The sequence below is a fragment of the Bombina bombina genome, chromosome 5, assembly GCF_027579735.1.
Source record: "Bombina bombina isolate aBomBom1 chromosome 5, aBomBom1.pri, whole genome shotgun sequence".
In the NCBI taxonomy this organism is placed as follows: Eukaryota; Metazoa; Chordata; class Amphibia; order Anura; family Bombinatoridae; genus Bombina; species Bombina bombina.
This window is the reverse complement of record NC_069503.1, coordinates 1,160,597,752-1,160,616,950: the sequence shown is the minus strand read 5'-3', so window position 1 is coordinate 1,160,616,950 and position 19,199 is coordinate 1,160,597,752. Positions and strand designations below refer to the sequence as shown.

General features: G+C 40.4%; 1 protein-coding gene across 1 annotated transcript in view; it reads left to right on the top strand.

Annotated features, from left to right (window-relative positions):
- DGAT1 (diacylglycerol O-acyltransferase 1) overlaps positions 1 to 19,199 on the top strand; it is a 283,457-nt gene that overhangs the window by 163,115 nt on the left and 101,143 nt on the right. Inside the window, exons 6-7 of the mRNA XM_053715987.1 lie at positions 11,074 to 11,202; positions 11,851 to 11,925. Of these exons, the coding sequence (XP_053571962.1) occupies positions 11,074 to 11,202; positions 11,851 to 11,925 (204 nt within the window). The remainder of the gene's footprint in view (positions 1 to 11,073; positions 11,203 to 11,850; positions 11,926 to 19,199) is intronic.

The following is a 19,199-nucleotide window of genomic DNA, read 5'->3' as shown; positions in this document are numbered from 1 at the left end:
ATATATATATATATATATATATATATATATATATATATATATATATATATATATATATATATATATATATATATATATAAAATATATTTCTTAGACACGATGAGTCCACAGATAATCTTCATTACTTATGGGATATTCACTTCCTGGTCAGCAGGAGGAGGCAAAGAGCACCACAGCAGAGCTGTTAAATAGCTCCTCCCTTCCCTCCCACTCCAGTCATTCTCTTTGCATATGTTAGTGATAGGAAGCAGGTAAAGTGAGGTGTTAGTTTAGATTCTTCAATCAAGAGTTTTTTGTTTTATGAGTAGTGCCAGAGAGTGCTACTTTGTTCTGGGGTGTAGCCTAGTCCATTGTGGAAAAATATGACATTTAAGAAAACAATCTTAATAGTAAATGTGATATAAACGTTAAAATGACTAATAACAAACATCATTGTTTACAACTATTCCAATGCTGAACAATGGGTGCCCTTGTAATGATTAAACGTCTATTCAAAAAGCAGTGTTAATGGCTCTTCTAAATGAATATCAAGAACCTTAGAACTGCATATATCGGCAAAAAGAAATCTTATTACTAACCTCTCTGCAGCTTCCAAAGAGATTTTATTATACTGAGTTTGTTATACAGGAGGGCGGGCTTAAAGCTGCATCATTTCCTAAGAGACAGAAAACTATGTCTGTGGCTCTTAGGAATGCTGTAAGCCCATCCTCCTATTTTAACAAACACAGTATAGTAAAATCTATTTGGAAGCTGTAGGGAGGTTAGTGTTAGTGGGGTTAGTTACGGGACCGGTCACCGGCTGCACGCACCTCTGCTCACTGTCTTGTCTCCTTACTAATGGCACAATCTGCGCAGTGCAGGCTCAGCACAGTGCAGTGATGGAAGTGACGTGACCCTCTTCTCTTCTCCCCCCCCCCCCCCACCTTCCATCCCTCCCACATACTCCAGGCAGTACTTCCCACATACTCCAGCCGCAACACATGCAGGTTCTGTCTTTCCTCCCGCCAGGCTATGAGCTCCTCTGGCCAGCTATTTTTTTTTAATCTGCGCTCACTGCTTTGCCAGCCCCAGGGGAGCTCTTAGCCCGGGGTATTTGACGATAGATACGGGACATACAGGCCCAGACTTGGACTGTCCCGGTAAAACCGGGGCAGGTGGCAACCCTAGTCCTAACCCTTCTTCTCAGAGCGTCTGCTGCACAACCTAGATGTGGTGCGTGCGTTGAAATACTATTTGCAGGCGACTAAGGATTTTCGTCAGTCTTCTGCTTTATTTGTTGATTTCACTGGGAAACTCAAGGGTCAGAAAGCGACGGCTACTTCTCTTTCTTTGTGACTGAAGAGTATAATTTGTTTGGTTTATGAAACTGCTTGACAGCAGCCTCCTGAGAGAATCACGGCTCATTCCACGAGGGCTGTTTCCTCTTCCTGAGTATTCAAAAATGAAGCTTTTGTGGAACAGATTTGCAAGGCTGCAACTTGGTCCTCTTTATACACTTTTTCAAAATTTTCAAAATTTTATACTTTTGCCTCGGCTGAGGCTTCTTTTTGGAGAAAGGTTCTTCAAGCAGTGGTGCCTTCCGTTTAGGTGCCCTGAATTGTCCCTCACTTATCTGTGTACTCTAGCTTGGGTATTGATTCCCATTAGTAATTAGATGATCCGTGGACTCACTGTGTCATTAGAAAACAAAATGTATGCTTACCTGATAAATTTATTTATTTCTTGACACGGTGAGTCCATGGCCCGCCCTGTATTTTTACAGACAGCTTTTTCTTTGTTATATAAACCTCAGGCACCTCTGCACCTTGTGTTACTTCCTTTCTCTCTTTTTCCTTCGTTTGAATGACTGGGGTTGGAGGGAAGGGAGGTGATATTTAACAGCTTTGCTGTGGTGCTCTTTGCCGCCTCCTGCTGGACAGGAGTGATATTCCCAATAGTAATTAGAGATGATCCGTGGACTCACCGTGTCAAGAAATAAATTTATCAGGTAAGCATAAATTTTGTTTCTTTCATGTAATTAGCAAGAGTCCATGAGCTAGTGACGTATGGGATATACATTCCTACCAGGAGGGGCAAAGTTTCCCAAACCTTAAAATGCCTATAAATACATCCCTCACCACACCCACGAATCAGTTTTACAAACTTTGCCTCCCATGGAGGTGGTGAAGTAAGTTTGTGCTTGGAGCCCGGTTTTCCTCTCAGTGTGCAGTGAATGTCAGAGGGATGTGAAGAGAGTATTGCCTATTTGAATTCAATGATCTCCTTCTACGGGGTCTATTTCATAGGTTCTCTGTTATCGGTCGTAGAGATTCATCTCTTACCTCCCTTTTCAGATCGACGATATACTCTTATATATACCATTACCTCTACTGATTCTCGTTTCAGTACTGGTTTGGCTTTCTACTATATGTAGATGAGTGTCCTGTGGTAAGCAAGTCTTATTTTCTGTGACACTCTAAGCTAGGGTTGGGCACTTTTATATAAAGTTCTAAATATGTGTTTAAACATTTATTTGCCTTGATTCAGGATGTTCAATATTCCTTATTTCAGACAGTCAGTTTCATTATTTGGGATATTGCATTTGAATATTAAATTTTTCTTACCTTTAAAATTTGACTTTTTTTCCTGTGGGCTGTTAGGCTCGCGGGGGCTGAAAATGCTTCATTTTATTGCGTCATTCTTGGCGCGGACTTTCTTGGCGCAAATTTTTTTTTGTCATTTCCGGCGTCATACGTGTCGCCGGAAGTTGCGTCATTTTTTTGACGTTTTTGCGCCAAAAAATGTCAGCGTTACCGGATGTGGCGTCATTTTTGGCGCCAAAAGCATTTAGGCGCCAAATAATGTGGGCGGCTTTTTTGGCGCTAAAAAATTTGAGCGTCATTGTTGTCTCCACAATATTTAAGTCTCATTGTTTATTGCTTCTGGTTGCTAGAAGCTTGTTCATTGGCATTTTTCCCATTCCTGAAACTGTCATTTAAGGAATTTGATCAATTTTGCTTTATATGTTGTTTTTTCTATTACATATTGCAAGATGTCTCAGATTGACCCTGAATCAGAAGCCACTTCTGGAAAAACGCTTAACTGAGTTTCAGTTCTACCAAAGCTAAGTTCATTTATTTTAAATGTTATAATGTTTATCTTTAGCTATGGTTTGTAATAAGTTATTATGATATACTTTTACATGCAGAATCCATTAGTATTTATGCTTTATATATTGCCATTCTTACATCTTATGTACAAGAAATATTTAGAAGATTTATAAGAAATATTTTTCTGACTCATTGATTAATACTATGTTTCAGGCTCATAAATCTGTCTCTAGAAAGATTTATATTGAGTCTGGAAGACCTACTTTTCTTGGCATTCTTTTAAAATTCATAGAATTTTATTATTTTTTTCAGGTTGATTTGGATAAGGTTTTGTCTTCAGTTCTTCGTTAGGACAAATCTTTACTCTTTCTGTTCTTTTTTCACAGAAAGATTGCTAATCATCCTGATATTCATTGTGTTGTACAGGCTTTGGTCCATATCAAGCCTATCATTAATTCAATCTCTCCTCTTTGGAGTCTCAATTTGGTGCTGAGGGCTTTACAGGCTCCTCCGTTTGAAACTATGCATTTTCTGAACGTTAAATTACTTTCTTGGAAAAGTATTGTTCCTTTCTCCTGTTAAGTGTAGTCAGTCCACGGGTCATCCATTACTTATGGGATTATAACTCCTCCCTAACAGGAAGTGCAAGAGGATCATCCAAGCAGAGCTGCTATATAGCTCCTCCCCTCTACGTCATACCCAGTCATTCTCTTGCACCTAACTAATAGATAGGACGTGTGAGAGGACTGTGGTTGTTAAACTTGGTTTTAATTTCTTCAATCAAAAGTTTGTTATTTTAAACGGCACCGGAGTGTGTTGTTTTTTCTCAGGCAGCATTAGAAGAAGAATCTACCTGAGTTTGTGTATGATCTTAGCGGACGTAACTAAGATCCATTTGCTGTTCTCGGCCATTCTGAGGAGTGAGGTAACTTCAGAACAGGGGACAGCGGGCAGGGTTCACCTGCAAGGAGGTATGTTGCAGTATATTATTTTCTAAGGAATGGAATTGACTGAGAAAATACTGCTAATACCGATGTAATGTAAGTACAGCCTTAAATGCAGTAGTAGCAACTGGTATCAGGCTGATATGTATGTATGTTTACACTGAAGTATTTCTGGGGAATGGCACTTCACTAAGAAAATACTGTATACATATAACTTATAGCCTATTCTGCAGTGAGAGCGGCTAGCAGCAGGCTTTTTAATAACATTTCATAATTTTATATTTAAAACGTTTACTGGCATGTTAATCGTTTTTTTCTCTGAGGTACTTGGTGAAAAATTTTATGGGCGTTATTTTCCACATGGCTGTCGTTTGTTATGAATTAAATCAGTTTACTGAGCTTCCCCACTGTTGTATTATGAGTGGGAGGGGCCTATTTTGGCGCTTTATTGCGCAGTAGAAATTCAGTCACAGTCTGCCTTTTTCTCCCTGCATGATCCAGGACGTCTCTACAGAGCTCAGGTGTCTCCAAAACTAGTTTTGAGGGAGGTAATCACTCACAGCAGACCTGTGAGACTGTGCTTTGACTGTGATAAAAACGTTTATATTTTCAATTGTTATCCGTTTTTTGGTATTAAGGGGTTAATCATCCATTTGCTAGGGGGTGCAATCCTTTGCTAACTTAATGCATTTACTGTGAAAATTTGGTTGCTATAACTAATCCGGTTCATTGTTATTTCAACTGTGACAGTTTTGTGTGCTTCTTAAAGGCACAGTAACGTTTTTTATATTGCTTGTAAATTTATTTGAAAAGTATTTTCCAAGCTTGCTAGGCTAATTGCTAGTTTGTTTAAACATGTCTGACACAGAGGAATCTCTTTGTGCAATATGTTCAAAGGCCAATGTGGAGCCCAATAGAAATTTGTGTACTAATTGCATTGATGCTACTTTAAATAAAAGCCAATCTGTACATGTTAAGAAAATTTCACCAGACAACGAGGGGAAAGTTATGCCGACTAACTCTCCTCACGTGTCAGTACCTGCATCTCCCGCTCAGGAGGTGCGTGATATTGTGGCGCCAAGTACATCAGGGCGGCCATTACAAATCACTTTACAAGACATGGCTAATGTTATGACTGAAGTTTTATCTAAATTGCCAGAACTTAGAGGTAAACGCGACCACTCTGGGGTGAGAACAGAGTACGCTGATAATGTTAGAGCCATGTCTGATACTGCGTCACAATTGGCAGACCATGAAGACGGAGAGCTTCATTCTGTGGGTGACGGATCTGATCCAAATAAACTGGACTCAGACATTTCAAATTTTAAATTTTAAGCTTGAGAACCTCCGTGTATTATTAGGGGAGGTATTAGCGGCTCTGAATGATTGTAACACGGTTGCAATCCCAGAGAAATTATGTAGGCTGGATAGATACTATGCGGTACCGGCGTGTACTGACGTTTTTCCTATACCTAAGAGGCTTACAGAGATTATTACCAAGGAGTGGGATAGGCCCGGTGTACCCTTTTCCCCCCCTCCTATATTTAGAAAAATGTTTCCAATAGACGCCACCACATGGGACTTATGGCAGACGGTCCCTAAGGTGGAGGGAGCAGTTTCTACTCTGGCTAAGCGTACCACTATCCCGGTGGAGGATAGCTGTGCTTTTTCAGATCCAATGGATAAAAAGTTAGAGGGTTACCTTAAGAAAATGTTTACTCAACAAGGTTTTATATTACAACCCCTCGCATGCATTGCGCCTGTCACGGCTGCGGCGGCATTCTGGTTTGAGTCTCTAGAAGAGACCATTAGCTCAGTTCCATTGGATGAAATTATAGACAAGCTTAGAGTCCTTAAGCTAGCTAATTCATTTATTTCTGATGCCGTAGTACACTTAACTAAGCTTACGGCTAAGAATTCCGGATTCGCCATTCAGGCGCGCAGAGCGCTGTGGCTAAAATCCTGGTCAGCCGATGTGACATCTAAATTGCTTAACATACCTTTCAAAGGGCAGACATTATTCGGGCCCGGTTTGAAAGAAATTATCGCTGACATTACTGGAGGTAAGGGCCATGCCCTGCCTCAAGACAGAGCCAAACCAAGGGCTAGACAGTCTAATTTTCGTGCCTTTCGTAACTTCAAGGCAGGAGCAGCATCAACTTCCTCCGCTCCAAAACAGGAAGGAACTGTTGCTCGCTACAGACAGGGCTGGAAACCTAACCAGACCTGGAACAAGGGCAAGCAGGCCAGAAAACCTGCTGATGCCCCTAAGACAGCATGAAGTGAGGGCCCCCAATCCGGAAACGGATCTAGTAGGGGGCAGACTTTCTCTCTTCGCCCAGGCTTGGGCAAGAGATGTCCAGGATCCCTGGGCGTTGGAGATCATATCTCAGGGATATCTTCTGGACTTCAAAGCTTCTCCTCCACAAGGGAGATTTCATCTTTCAAGGTTTTCAACAAACCAGATAAAGAAAGAGGCGTTTCTACGCTGTGTACAAGATCTTTTACTAATGGGAGTGATCCACCCGGTTCCGCGGTCGGAATACGGACAAGGGTTTTACTCAAATCTGTTTGTGGTTCCCAAGAAAGAAGGAACCTTCAGACCAATCTTGGATTTAAAGATCCTGAACAAATTCCTAAGAGTTCCATCGTTCAAAATGGAAACTATTCGGACAATCTTACCCATGATCCAAAAGGGTCAGTACATGACCACAGTGGATTTAAAGGATGCCTACCTTCACATACCGATTCACAAAGATCATTACCGGTACCTAAGGTTTGCCTTCCTAGACAGGCATTACCAGTTTGTAGCTCTTCCCTTCGGGTTAGCTACTGCTCCAAGAATCTTTACAAAGGTTCTGGGTTCTCTTCTGGCGGTACTAAGACCGCAAGGAATATCGGTAGCTCCGTACCTAGACGACATTCTGATACAAGCGTCAAGTTTCCAAACTGCCAAGTCTCATACAGAGTTAGTACTGGCATTTCTAAGGTCACATGGGTGGAAAGTGAACGAAGAAAAGAGTTCTCTATTGTCACTCACAAGAGTTCCCTTCTTAGGGACTCTTATAGATTCTGTAGAAATGAAAATTTACCTGACAGAGGACAGGTTAACAAAACTCCTAAATGCTTGCCGTGTCCTTCATTCCATTCCACACCCGTCAGTGGCTCAATGCATGGAGGTAATCGGCTTAATGGTAGCGGCAATGGACATAGTACCCTTTGCACGCCTGCATCTCAGACCACTGGAATTGTGCATGCTAAGTCAGTGGAATGGGGATTACGCAGATTTGTCCCCTATGCTGAATCTGGATCAAGAGACCAGAAATTCTCTTCTATGGTGGCTCTCTCGGCCACATCTGTCCAAGGGGATGCCCTTCAGCAGGCCAGATTGGACGATTGTAACAACAGACGCCAGCCTGCTAGGTTGGGGCGCTGTCTGGAATTCCCTGAAGACTCAGGGATCATGGACTCAGGAGGAGAGTCTCCTTCCCATAAATATTCTGGAATTAAGAGCAGTTTTCAATGCCCTTCTGGCTTGGCCTCAGTTAGCAACTCTGAGGTTCATCAGGTTTCAGTCGGACAACATCACGACTGTGGCTTACATCAACCATCAGGGAGGGACAAGGAGTTCCCTAGCGATGATGGAAGTCTCAAAGATAATTCACTGGGCAGAGTCTCACTCTTGCCACCTATCAGCGATCCACATCCCAGGCGTGGAGAACTGGGAGGCGGATTTTCTAAGTCGCCAGACTTTTCATCCGGGGGAGTGGGAACTTCATCCGGAGGTCTTTGCCCAAATACTTCGGCGTTGGGGCAAACCAGATCTGGATCTCATGGCGTCTCGCCAGAACGCCAAACTTCCTTGTTACGGATCCAGGTCCAGGGATCCGGGAGCGGTTCTGATAGATGCTCTGACAGCACCTTGGGCCTTCAACATGGCTTATGTGTTTCCACCCTTCCCGATGCTTCCTCGATTGATTGCCAGGATCAAACAGGAGAGAGCATCGGTGATTCTAATAGCGCCTGCGTGGCCACGCAGGACCTGGTATGCAGATCTAGTGGACATGTCATCCTGTCCACCATGGTCTCTGCCTCTGAGACAGGACCTTCTGATTCAGGGTCCTTTCAAACATCCAAATCTAATTTCTCTGAGGCTGACTGCATGGAGATTGAACGCTTGATTTTATCAAAGCGTGGATTTTCGGAGTCAGTAATTGATACCTTAATACAGGCGAGGAAACCTGTTACCAGGAAAATTTACCATAAAATATGGCGTAAATATTTACATTGGTGCGAATCCAAGAGTTACTCATGGAGTAAGGTTAGGATTCCTAGGATATTGTCTTTTCTACAAGAAGGTTTAGAAAAGGGTTTATCTGCTAGTTCTTTAAAGGGACAGATCTCAGCTCTGTCCATCCTTTTGCACAAACGTCTGTCAGAAGTTCCAGACGTTCAGGTTTTTTGTCAGGCTTTGGCCAGGATTAAACCTGTGTTTAAGACTGTTGCTCCGCCGTGGAGATTAAACTTAGTTCTTAACGTTTTACAGGGTGTTCCGTTTGAACCCCTTCATTCCATTGATATCAAGCTGTTATCTTGGAAAGTTCTGTTTTTAATGGCTATTTCCTCGGCTCGAAGAGTCTCTGAGTTATCGGCCTTACATTGTGATTCTCCTTATCTGATTTTTCATTCAGACAAGGTAGTTCTGCGTACTAAACCTGGGTTCTTACCTAAGGTAGTCACTAACAGGAATATCAATCAAGAGATTGTTGTTCCATCATTGTGCCCTAACCCTTCTTCAAAGAAGGAGCGACTTCTGCACAATCTGGACGTAGTTCGTGCCCTGAAATTTTATTTACAGGCAACTAAAGATTTTCGCCAAACTTCTTCCCTGTTTGTCGTTTATTCTGGACAGAGGAGAGGTCAAAAAGCTTCTGCTACCTCTCTCTCTTTCTGGCTTCGTAGCATAATACGTTTAGCCTATGAGACTGCTGGACAGCAGCCTCCTGAAAGAATTGCAGCTCATTCTACGAGAGCTGTGGCTTCCACTTGGGCCTTTAAGAATGAGGCCTCTGTTGAACAGATTTGCAAGGCTGCAACTTGGTCTTCACTTCACACTTTTTCCAAATTTTACAAATTTGACACTTTTGCTTCTTCGGAGGCTGTTTTTGGGAGAAAGGTTCTTCAGGCAGTGGTTCCTTCCGTGTAAAGATCCTGCCTGTCCCTCCCGTCATCCGTGTACTTTTAGCTTTGGTATTGGTATCCCATAAGTAATGGATGACCCGTGGACTGACTACACTTAACAGGAGAAAACAAAATTTATGCTTACCTGATAAATTCCTTTCTCCTGTAGTGTAGTCAGTCCACGGCCCGCCCTGTTTTTTATGGCAGGTCTAAATTTTAAATTAAACTCCAGTCACCACTGCACCCTATAGTTTCTCCTTTCTCGTTTGGTTTCGGTCGAATGACTGGGTATGACGTAGAGGGGAGGAGCTATATAGCAGCTCTGCTTGGGTGATCCTCTTGCACTTCCTGTTAGGGAGGAGTTATAATCCCATAAGTAATGGATGACCCGTGGACTGACTACACTACAGGAGAAAGGAATTTATCAGGTAAGCATAAATTTTGTTTTTGGTTATTTCTTCTACTAGAAGAGTTTTTGAGTGATCTGCTCTTTTTGTGAATCTCCTTTTCTGATTTTTCATCAGGATAAGGCAGTGTTACTTCCTGATATTCATCATTTTTTTCAGGTTTTCATTCGTATCAAACCTGTCATTAAGCCAATTTCTCCTCTTTGGAGTCTTAATTGGGTTCTGAAGGTTTTTCAGGCTCTTCTATTTTGAGCATATGCTTGCTCTGGACATTCATTACTTTCATGGAAAGTATTGTTCTTTTTGGACATCTCTTCAGCTAGAACAATTTTTGAATTATCTGTTCTTTCTTGTGAATCTCCTTGTTCTGATTTTTCATCAGGATAAGGTGTTTTTTTTGCTGTCCTCATTTCAATTTTCAAATTGTGAATTCTAACAACATTAGTGGAGGAATTATTGTCTTTTCCTTGTGTCCTAATCCTAAGAATTCTTTGGTAAGATTCTTACATTCTTTAGGATGTGGTAAGAGTTTTGAAATATTATGTTGAAGCTACTCAGATTTCAGACAGACTTCTAGTCTATTTGTTATCTTTTCTGGTTTTAGGAAGGTCAGAAGGCTTCTGCCATTTCTTTGGCATCTTGGTTAAGCTTTTGATTCATTATGCTTATTTGGAGTCGGATTATTCCCCGTCTCAGAGGATTACAGCTCATTCTACTAGGTCAGTTTCTACTTCCTGGGCTTTTTAAGAATGAAGCTTCTGTTGATCAAATTTGCAAAGCAATGACTTGGTCTTCTTTGCATACTTTCACTAAATTCTATCATTTTGATGTTTTCTCTTCTTTAGAAGCAGTTTTTGGTAGAATAGTACTTCAGGCAGCTGTTTCAGTTTGATTCTTCTTATAATTTCAGTTTTTTTCATTTTTAAAATTGAAACTTTTGATTTGGGTAGTGGATTAATTTTTCAGCGGAATTGGCTGTCTTTATTTTATCCCTCCCTCTCTAGTGACTCTTGCGTGGAAGTTCCACATCTTAGGTATTTATATCCCATACGTCACTAGCTCATGGACTCTGGCTAATTACATGAAAGAAAACATAATTTATGTAAGAACTTACCTGATAAATTCATTTCTTTCATATTAGCAAGAGTCCATGAGGCCCACCCTTTTTTGTGGTGGTTATGATTTTTTTGTATAAAGCACAATTATTCCAATTCCTTATTTTTTTGATGCTTTCGCTCTTTTCTTATCACCCCACTTCTTGGCTATTCATTAAACTGATTTGTGGGTGTGGTGAGAGGGTGTATTTATAGGCATTTTAAGGTTTGGGAAACTTTGCCCCTCCTGGTAGGAATGTATATCCCATACGTCACTAGCTCATGGACTCTTGCTAATATGAAAGAAATGAATTTATCAGGTAAGTTCTTACATAAATTATGTTTTTTTGCTTTGCAGTGGGTTCAGTGATTTCACTGAGTATTTATACCATCATTTTTCTGAAACTGTACTCTTATAAAGATGTGAACCGATGGTGCCGGGAGAGGAGGCTTGCGCAGGTGCGGTCACTGGGACGTTCTCAGTCAGGTGAGTGATGACCTCAAGAAGTCCCAGACAGAAATCCAACATCATAAGCTAGAAAATATTTCCTTTATAAATCTCTAGTTAAACTCATGAATCCTGTACAGTGTAAGTTCTTCTTATTTATAGGGTTTAGTTAATACAGAGTCATCTGCAGAAAATGCTCATAACCTCTTAGAGGGCGACCATGTTTTGTCATACCGGGAGCTCCCCCTTGCAATATGGTTCCTCCAGCTTGGGAAATAGGCTGCAGTCCCCTTCCCCCTTGTTCCTTTTTCCATTGTGAATGTTTAATGGGGATCACCTGTCAGCTAAACATGGTTACTAAAGAATTCCTATCCCCGCCTCTGATTTCATTAGAGGGGAAGAGGAGTTTAGATATTTCTTTTAGCAAGCTCCCTTCCCTGCTTCACACCTGAAATACCCCCTACTCTGGACTCCTTCCTGATTAACTCTCCCATCTAACCCCCCTTCTTTGTCTCCCTCTAAGCCAATCTCCTTCTTGAATAAATCAGCCTGCGCTAGGCTTTTTCCAGGCACCCCCTCAAAGACACAACAGTCTTCTTTCTGGCTTTCCTCATTGCCTTGCACATTTATTCCCCTGTATTGTTGTATTGTGTGTTCTGCTGTCAGACATGTTATTTTTCATTTCAGTTCCTTTAATTAAGAAAGCAAATGGAGAGTTGGGGAAGAAAGAAGTGTCCTATCCAGGGAACCTGACCTACAGAGGTGAAACATTTATACCTTTTTATCTCTTTCCATTTATTAAGATTCATTTGTTATTTCTTTTTTTAAGACACGATGAGTCCACGGATCATCTTAATTACTAATGGGATATTCACCTCCTGGTCAGCAGGAGGAGGCAAAGAGCACCACAGCAGAGTTGTTAAATAGCTCCTCCCTTCCCTCCCACTCCAGTCATTCTCTTTGCCTACGTTAGTGATAGGAAGAGGTAAAGTGAGGTGTTAGTATAGATTCTTCAATCAAGAGTTTATTTTTTTAAAGTAGTGCCAGATTGTACTGCTTTGTCCTAGGGTGTAGCCGTAGTCCATATCAGTCTCTTGGTAGAGCCTTGGTGGCTTTAGAGCAATGGACACTTGTGGGACATAATTCTAACTGCGCCTCCCATAATTTTGCTGCCCTATATCCTTCAATCTGAGCTATTCATTCACTCAGCATTTTATTTTCCTCAGGTCGATGTGAGGGAGAGGACCTCTCAAGCCTGAGAGCTGCCTTGCTGCCAGGCAGAAGTCAAGGTAAGTGCTGCCTTACGTTTCTGGGGAATAAGGAACTCAGAATTTCAGTACAGATATAATTTGCACAAGCTGAACATAATAAGGGACTCTGTGGGAATATAGCCCTTTATGTTGGGACGTTAAGGTCTTTTCTTGGGAAAAGTATTGGGGCAGTATTATGTGTCAGTTTAAAGGCACTGGGGCTGGAGTTAAGTTTGCATTTAATGGCTCTGGTGGTTTTACTGTTTTTTGGCTGTCATTGAATAGAGCGGCATAGGGTTACGCCCACGATGGACAGTCCTTCCGGTTTTTGCACGCCACTGTAGCGCTTCAGTTATTTCATAGTGCGACATTGGAAGGAGTTAGCCGGTCTGGTCTGGAGTCGCATGTTGATAGAAAAAGCATGCGTTATTTGGGCAGACTCTGTGTTTCTTTACTTGCTCACTATCGTTGTGGTGTTCAAAACAACTCATTCCCAAAACGGATCATTAGAAAAGGATTTCTAGCGATCTTCTGTCAGGTAGGAGCACTTCAGCAGTGGCTGAGGTGCAGAGGTATTTTTTTAGCAGTAAAGAAAGGGAACTTTTGTTAATCTGACAATCTGCAGTAAAGAAACAAAAACAGTTTAAATTTAAAGAGACAGTAACTGTTTTTATAACTATTTTTTTGCAATTATTTGTAATTTCTGTTTATCATTTGACAAATTGTTAACAAGTATGGATCAAGGGGACTTGCAGAATGTCACCTGCTCCTTATGTTTTGACGCCAATGTGGAACCACCAATCCCTTTCTGTCCATGTATTGCAAGGACTTTGAGTTTTATGAATAAGATATTTTCTGAGCCAGTTTCCTCTAAGGCAGATGTTGTCCAAGAGTCAAATGATGAGGGCCAATATATGCAGCAACTTTCTCCCCAAGTATCCCAAATTATACCGCCCCTTAACAAGCAGTGCCCTGCGCTTCAACTATAGTCCCTTTGGGGATTTCGTTACAAGACATAGCTTCTCTCATGTCTTCCACTATTTCTGATGCTCTGTCTGCCTTTCCAATGTTGCAGGGCAAATGTAAGAGGAAAGCTAGACATTCAGGATGCGAGGCTTCGGGTACAATTGTCACAATTTCAGAGGCTTCCTCACAACATCCTGAAGAGGAGGGTACTACAGTACTTTCTGAAGGAGAAATTTCAGATTCAGAGATCCTATTACCTCTGATGGACTCAGAGGTGGTATCTTTCAGATTTAAACTTGATCACCTTCGTCTGTTACTCAGGGAGGTTTTAGTTACCTTGGACGATAGTGACTCCACAATGGTGGTTGTCCATCAGAAGTCTAGTAAGCTGGACAGATATTTTGAAGTTCCTCCTTAAACAGATGTTTCTTTCATGTAATTAGCAAGAGTCCATGAGCTAGTGACGTATGGGATATACATTCCTACCAGGAGGGGCAAAGTTTCCCAAACCTCAAAATGCCTCTAAATACACCCCTCACCACACCCACAATTCAGTTTTACAAACTTTGCCTCCCATGGAGGTGGTGAAGTAAGTTTGTGCTAGATTTCTACGTTGATATGCGCTTTGCAGCAGGCTGAGGCCCGGTTTTCCTCTCAGAGTGCAGTTAATGTCAGAGGGATGTGAAGAGAGTATTGCCTATTTGAATACCATGGTCCCCATAGGGGATATATTTCATAGGTTCTCTATGTTACTATGTTACTATATGTAGATGAGTGTCTTGGGGTAAGTAAATCTTATTTCTATTTATGACACTCAAAGCTTTGGTTGGGCACTTTATATGTAAAGTTCTAAATATATGTTTTAAACTTATATTTGCCTTGATTCAGGATAATCAGTATTCCTTCTTTCAGACTGTCAGTTTCATTTTTTGGGAAAATGCATATGAATAAATATTTTTTCTTACCTTAAAAATTTCAAATTGACTTTTTTCCTTGCGGGCTGTTAGGCTCGCGGGGGCAGAAAATGCTTCAATTTATTGCGTCATGTTTGGCGCAACCTTGTTTGGCGCAAAATTTCGTCATTTCCGGCGCCATAGTTGACGCCGGAAGTTTTCACGTGGTTGCGTCATTTTTTTGGCGCATGTGTGTTAGACTTTTTTGGCGCCAAAAATGTGGGCGTCGTTTTTGGCGGCAAACAATGTGGGCGTTATACTTGCCGCCAAAAAAGTGGGCGTCATACTTGGCACCAGTTTTTTTCACATTATTTCAGTCTCATTTTTTTTGTTGCTTCTGGTTGCTAGAGGCTTGTTTGTTTTGCATTTATTCCCATTCCTGAAACTGTCATTTAAGGAATTTGATAATTTTGCTTTATATGTTGTTTTTTCTATTACATATTGCAAGATGTCACAACCTGACCCTGGATCAGAATCTACTTCTGGAAAGACGCTGTCTGATGTTGGTTCTTCCAAAGCTAAGTGCATTTGTTGTAAACTTTTGGTAACTGTTCCTCCGGCTGTAGTTTGTGTTAGTTGTCATGATAAACTTTCTAACGCAGATAATGTCTCCATTAGTAATAATCCATTACCTGTTGTTTTTCCTTCAAAATCTAATGTTCAGGATGTTCCTGTTAATGTAAGAGAATTTGTTTCTAATTCTATTAGGAAGCCTCTGTCTGTTATTCCTCCCAGTAAACGTAAAAGGTCTTTTAAAACTTCTCATATTTCAGATGAATTTTTAAATGACCGCCATCATTCTGACTTATCTATTTCTGATGAGGATCTCTCTGGTTCAGAAGATTCTGCCTCAGATATTGACACTGATAAATCTTCATATTTATTTAAGATGGAGTTTATTCGTTCTTTACTTAAAGAAGTGTTGATTGCATTAGATATGGAGGAGTCTAGTCCTCTTGATATTAAAACTACTAAACGTTTAAATTCAGTTTTTAAACCTCATGTAGTTATTCCAGAAGTTTTTCCAGTTCCTGATGCTATTTCAGAAGTAATTTCTAGGGAATGGAATAGTCTGGGTACTTCATTTTCTCCTTCACCAAGGTTTAAGAAATTGTACCCTTTGCCATCTGACAGATTAGAATTTTGGGAAAAAATCCCCAAAGTTGATATCTCTACTCTTGCTAAACGTACTACTATTCCTATGGCAGATAGTACTTCGTTTAAGGATCCTTTAGATAGGAAGCTTGAATCCTTTCTAAGGAAGGCTTATTTATGTTCAGGTAATCTTCTTAGGCCTGCTATTTCTTTGGCTGATGTTGCTGCAGCTTCCACTTTCTGGTTGGAGGCTTTAGCGCAACAAGTGTCAGACCATAATGCTAATAGCATTGTTAAACTTCTTCAACATGCTAATAACTTTGTTTGTGATGCCATTTTTGATATCATTAGAATTGATGTCAGGTATATGTCTTTAGCTATTTTAGCTAGAAGAGCTTTATGGCTTAAATCTTGGAATGCAGATATGACTTCTAAGTCAACATTGCTTTCTCTTTCTTTCCAAGGTAATAAATTATTTGGTTCACAGTTGGATTCAATAATTTCAACTGTTACTTTCGGGGAAGGGAGCATTTTTGCCTCAGGACAAAAAATCTAAAGGCAAATATAGGGCTGCTAATCGTTTTCGTTCCTTTCGTCAGAATAAGGAACAAAAGCCTGACCCTTCCTCTAAAGGAACAGTTTCCGTTTAGAAACCTTCTCCAGCCTGGAATAAATCCAAGCCTTTTCGAAAGTCAAAACCAGCTCCTAAATCCGCATGAAGGTGCGGCCCTCATTCCAGCACAGCTGGTAGGGGGCAGGTTACGATTTTTCAAAGATGTTTGGATCAATTCGATTCACAGTCTTTGGATTCAGAACATTGTTTCACAAGGGTACAGAATAGGTTTCAAAGTAAGGCCGCCTGTGAGAACATTTCTTTCATGTAATTAACAAGAGTCCATGAGCTAGTGACGTATGGGATATACATTCCTACCAGGAGGGGCAAAGTTTCCCAAACCTTAAAATGCCTATAAATACACCCCTCACCACACCCACAAATCAGTTTTACAAACTTTGCCTCCAAGGGAGGTGGTGAAGTAAGTTTGTGCTAGATTCTACGTTGATATGCGCTCCGCAGCAAGTTGGAGCCCGGTTTTCCTCTCAGCGTGCAGTGAATGTCAGAGGGATGTGAAGAGAGTATTGCCTATTGAATGCAGTGATCTCCTTCTACGGGGTCTATTTCATAAGGTTCTCTGTTATCGGTCGTAGAGATTCATCTCTTACCTCCCTTTTCAGATCGACGATATACTCTTATATTTACCATTTCCTCTACTGATTCTCGTTTCAGTACTGGTTTGGCTTTCTACAAACATGTAGATGAGTGTCCTGGGGTAAGTAAGTCTTATTTTCTGTGACACTCTAAGCTATGGTTGGGCACTTTATTTATAAAGTTCTAAATATATGTATTCAAACATTTATTTGCCTTGACTCAGAATGTTCAACTTTCCTTATTTCCAGACAGTCAGTTTCATATTTGGGATTATGCATTGAATTATCATATTTTTTCTTACCTCAAAAATTTGACTTTTTTCCCTGTGGGCTGTTAGGCTCGCGGGGGCTGAAAATGCTTCATTTTATTGCGTCATTCTTGGCGCGGACTTTTTTGGCGCAAAAATTCTTTTCCGTTTCCGGCGTCATACGTGTCGCCGGAAGTTGCGTCATTTTTTTGACGTTATTTTGCGTCAAAGATGTCGGCGTTCCGGATGTGGCGTCATTTTTGGCGCCAAAAGCATTTAGGCGCCAAATAATGTGGGCGTCTTTTTTGGCGCTAAAAAATATGGGCGTCAATTTTGTCTCCACATTATTTAAGTCTCATTATTTATTGCTTCTGGTTGCTAGAAGCTTGTTCACTGGCATTTTTTTCCCATTCCTGAAACTGTCATTTAAGGAATTTGATCAATTTTGCTTTATATGTTGTTTTTTTCTTTTACATATTGCAAGATGTTCCACGTTGCAACTGAGTCAGAAGTTACTACAGGAAAATCACTGCACAGTGCTGGAGCTACCAAGCTAAGTCTGCTATAAACTTTTGGTATCTGTTTCTCCAGCTGTTATTTGTATTGCATGTCATGTCAAACTTATTAATGCAGATAAAATTTCCTTTAGTACTGTTACATTACCTGTTGCTGTCCGTCAACATCTAATTTTCAGAGTGTTCCTGATAACATAAGAGATTTTATTTTTTAAATCCATTAAGAAGGCTATGTCTGTTATTTCTCCTTCTAGTATACATAAAAGTCTTTTAAAACTTCTCTTTTTTTCAGATGAATTTTTAAATGAACATCATCATTCTGATACTGATAATGGTTCTTCTGGTTCAGAGGTTTCTGTCTCAGAGGTTGATGCTGATAAATCTTTGTATTTGTTCAAGATGGAATTTATTCGTTCTTTACTTAAAGAAGTGTTATTTGCATTAGAAATAGAGGATTCTGGTCCTCTTGATACTAAATGTAAACGTTTAAATAAGGTTTTTAAATCTCCTGTAGTTATTCCAGAAGTGTTTTATCTCCCTGATGCTATTTCTGAAGTAATTTCCAGGGAATGGAATAATTTGGGTAATTTATTTTACTCCTTCTAGACGTTTAAGCAAATTATATCCTGTGCCATCTGACAGATTAGAGTTTGTTGGGACAAAAATCCCTAAGGTTATGGGGCTGTCTCTACTCCTGCTAATGTACTACTCTTCCTATGGCAGATAGTACTTCATTTAAGGATCCTTTAGATAGGAAAATTGAATCCTTTCTAAGAAAAGCTTACTTATGTTCAGGTAATCTTCTTAGACCTGCTATATTTTTAGCGGATGTTGCTGCAGCTTCAACTTTTTTGGTTAGAAGCTTTAGCGCAACAAGTAACAGATCATAATTTTATAGCATTATTATTATTCTATAACATGCTAATAATTTTATTGGTGATACCATCTTTTGATATCATTAGAGTTGATGTCAGGTATATGTCTCTAGCTATTTTAGCTAGAAAAGCTTTATGGATTAAACTTGGAATGCTGACATGTCTTCTAAGTCAACTTTGCTTTCCCTTTCTTTCCAGGGTAAATAATCATTTCGTTCCTTTCCTCACAACAAGGAACAAAAACCTGATCCTTCATCCTCAGGAGCGGTATCAGTTTGGAAACTATTTCCAGTTTGGAATATATCCAAGCCTTATAGAAACCTATAGCCAGCTCCTAAGTACCTATGAAGGTGCGGCCCTTATTCCAGCTCAGCTGGTATGGGGCAGATTACGTTTTCTTCAAAGAAATTTGGATCAATTCCGTTCTTAATCTCTGGTTTCAGAAACATTGTTTCAGAAAGGTACAGAATTGGCTTCAAGTTAAGGCCTCCTGCTAAGAGATTCTTTTCTTTCCCGTGTCCCAATTGACACAGCAAGGCTCAGCATTTCTGAAATATGTTTCAGATCTAGAGTTGGCTGGAGTATTTATGCCAGTTCCAGTTCTGGAACAGGGGCTGGGGTTTTATTTTATCTCTTCATTGTACCAAAGAAGGTCAATTCCTTCAGACCAGTTCTGGATCTATCATTATTGAATCGTTATGTTAGGATACCAACATTCAAGATGGTTACTGTAGGACTATCCTGCCTTTTGTTCAGCAAGGGCATTATATGTCTACAATAGATTTACAGGATGTGTATCTGCATATTCCGATTCATCCAGATCACTTTTAGTGTCTGAGATTCTCTTTTTAGACAAGCATTACCAGTTTTGTGGCTCTACTATTTGGCCTAGCCTCAGTTCCAAGAATTTTTTTCAAAGGTTCTCGGT